The sequence below is a fragment of the Ammospiza nelsoni genome, chromosome 2, assembly GCF_027579445.1.
Source record: "Ammospiza nelsoni isolate bAmmNel1 chromosome 2, bAmmNel1.pri, whole genome shotgun sequence".
NCBI classification, from domain to species: Eukaryota; Metazoa; Chordata; class Aves; order Passeriformes; family Passerellidae; genus Ammospiza; species Ammospiza nelsoni.
Window position 1 is genome coordinate 79,305,860 of NC_080634.1, and position 1,481 is coordinate 79,307,340.

At 43.3% G+C, this 1,481-nt stretch overlaps 1 protein-coding gene across 1 annotated transcript; it reads right to left on the bottom strand.

Annotated features, from left to right (window-relative positions):
* Positions 1-506: 506 nt before the first annotated feature.
* Positions 507-1,481, bottom strand: LOC132070208 (2-oxoglutarate receptor 1-like). The gene has a single exon (XM_059466857.1). It carries the CDS (start codon positions 1,479-1,481, stop codon positions 507-509), a length of 975 nt encoding a protein of 324 aa, XP_059322840.1.

The following is a 1,481-nucleotide window of genomic DNA, read 5'->3' on the forward strand; positions in this document are numbered from 1 at the left end:
ATACCTTTACCCTGTCAATGTCTCCAGGGAGGTGAGATGAAGCACTTCCAGGCCTAAGATGGGTTTTGATCTCCAGAGGGTCTTACCGCTCTTCATGGCTTAGGAAGAAAGACAGACAGGTCTTTTGCTCAGACTACACTTATATTTTAAGTTAATAAAATTAATTTAGGATTACTCCCATCCTCAATCTGTATCTGCCACTAATAGACTAATATTTTTTCCCAGAACTGCCCATTCTCCAAAAGATCTACCATGGACTCAGGAAGCAACCTCAGAAACATTTCTGAGAATTTCACACTTTATTTATTAGTATTTTATTTAAAACTTTTTATTTTTAATCATAAATTTTCTCCTTTGATGATCAGTTTGTAACCCAGAACAGATTGACTCTCCTTTGGCACTAGCTGGGTTAACCTGAGTACTCTAATGGCAGGGAGGTTGTGCCTGGCTGGTTGAGGGCAGGTTTAAATCCTTCCTCCGTAAATGTTAAATTGCATCAATCTCTTCTACTTCAAACACTTGTTTGTCCAAAACTTGAAGAGCGAGAGTATTGCCTGCTGGAAATTATCCCCTGACACTACATAGAGCAGCAAATTTCCAAAAGTATTTAATGCTGCTAAAGGTTTAGTTATAGTAAACATTAAAAGGACAGTTTTCTTCAAGTGGCAGCTAACTGGCTGTACTCGGAGCTCCAGATGAATCCCCTTGAAGACATGGAAGGGGAGGAAGCACACATAGAAGACCAGCAAGAGGAGAACAGTGAGCCTGCGAGCCTTTTGTTTGTAGCTAGCCTGCGTGTGCAGCCCAGTGGCCAAGATGCCAATGATGAGCACGTAGCACAGGGTCACCGTCAGCAAGGGCAGGAGGAAGGCAAACACAGTCAGTCCCCAGTTGTACCAGCGACTTGTGACAAAGTCCTCAGCAGCAACCAGGTCTGGGCAGATGGTCTTGTTCTGCCTGTCTCTTGGGGAAATCAGGACGACCAAGGGGCTGAGGGCCCCCAGGGAAATCATCCAAATGACTGCACAAGTCACCACTGCCCATCTCTGCTTCCGGAGGAAAAGGGATTTCATTGGGTACACAACTACCAAAAAGCGGAAGATGCTGAAGCAGCTAAGGAAGATAATACCACTGTACATATTGAAGTAGAAACAAAACTGAATAAACTTGCACATGAAGTCTCCAAAAATCCAGTCATTTCCATTGGCATTGTAGTGTATGAAGAAAGGAAGTGTGACTACATACAATAGATCAGTGATAGCCAGGTTTAACATAATGATGGTGCTGCTTTTCCAGGGCCTCATCTTAAAACAGTAAACAAAAATTGTCGCAATGTTTCCTGGAAAGCACACCAGGAAGATTAGGCTGTAAAGGATGGCAACATACAATTGCACCTGTAAGAAATCTTCATCCTTGCAGCTTGTCAATAGGTCTGCAGGGCTGGCCTGAGCAGTAAAATTGCTGCTGCATTCAGATGCCAT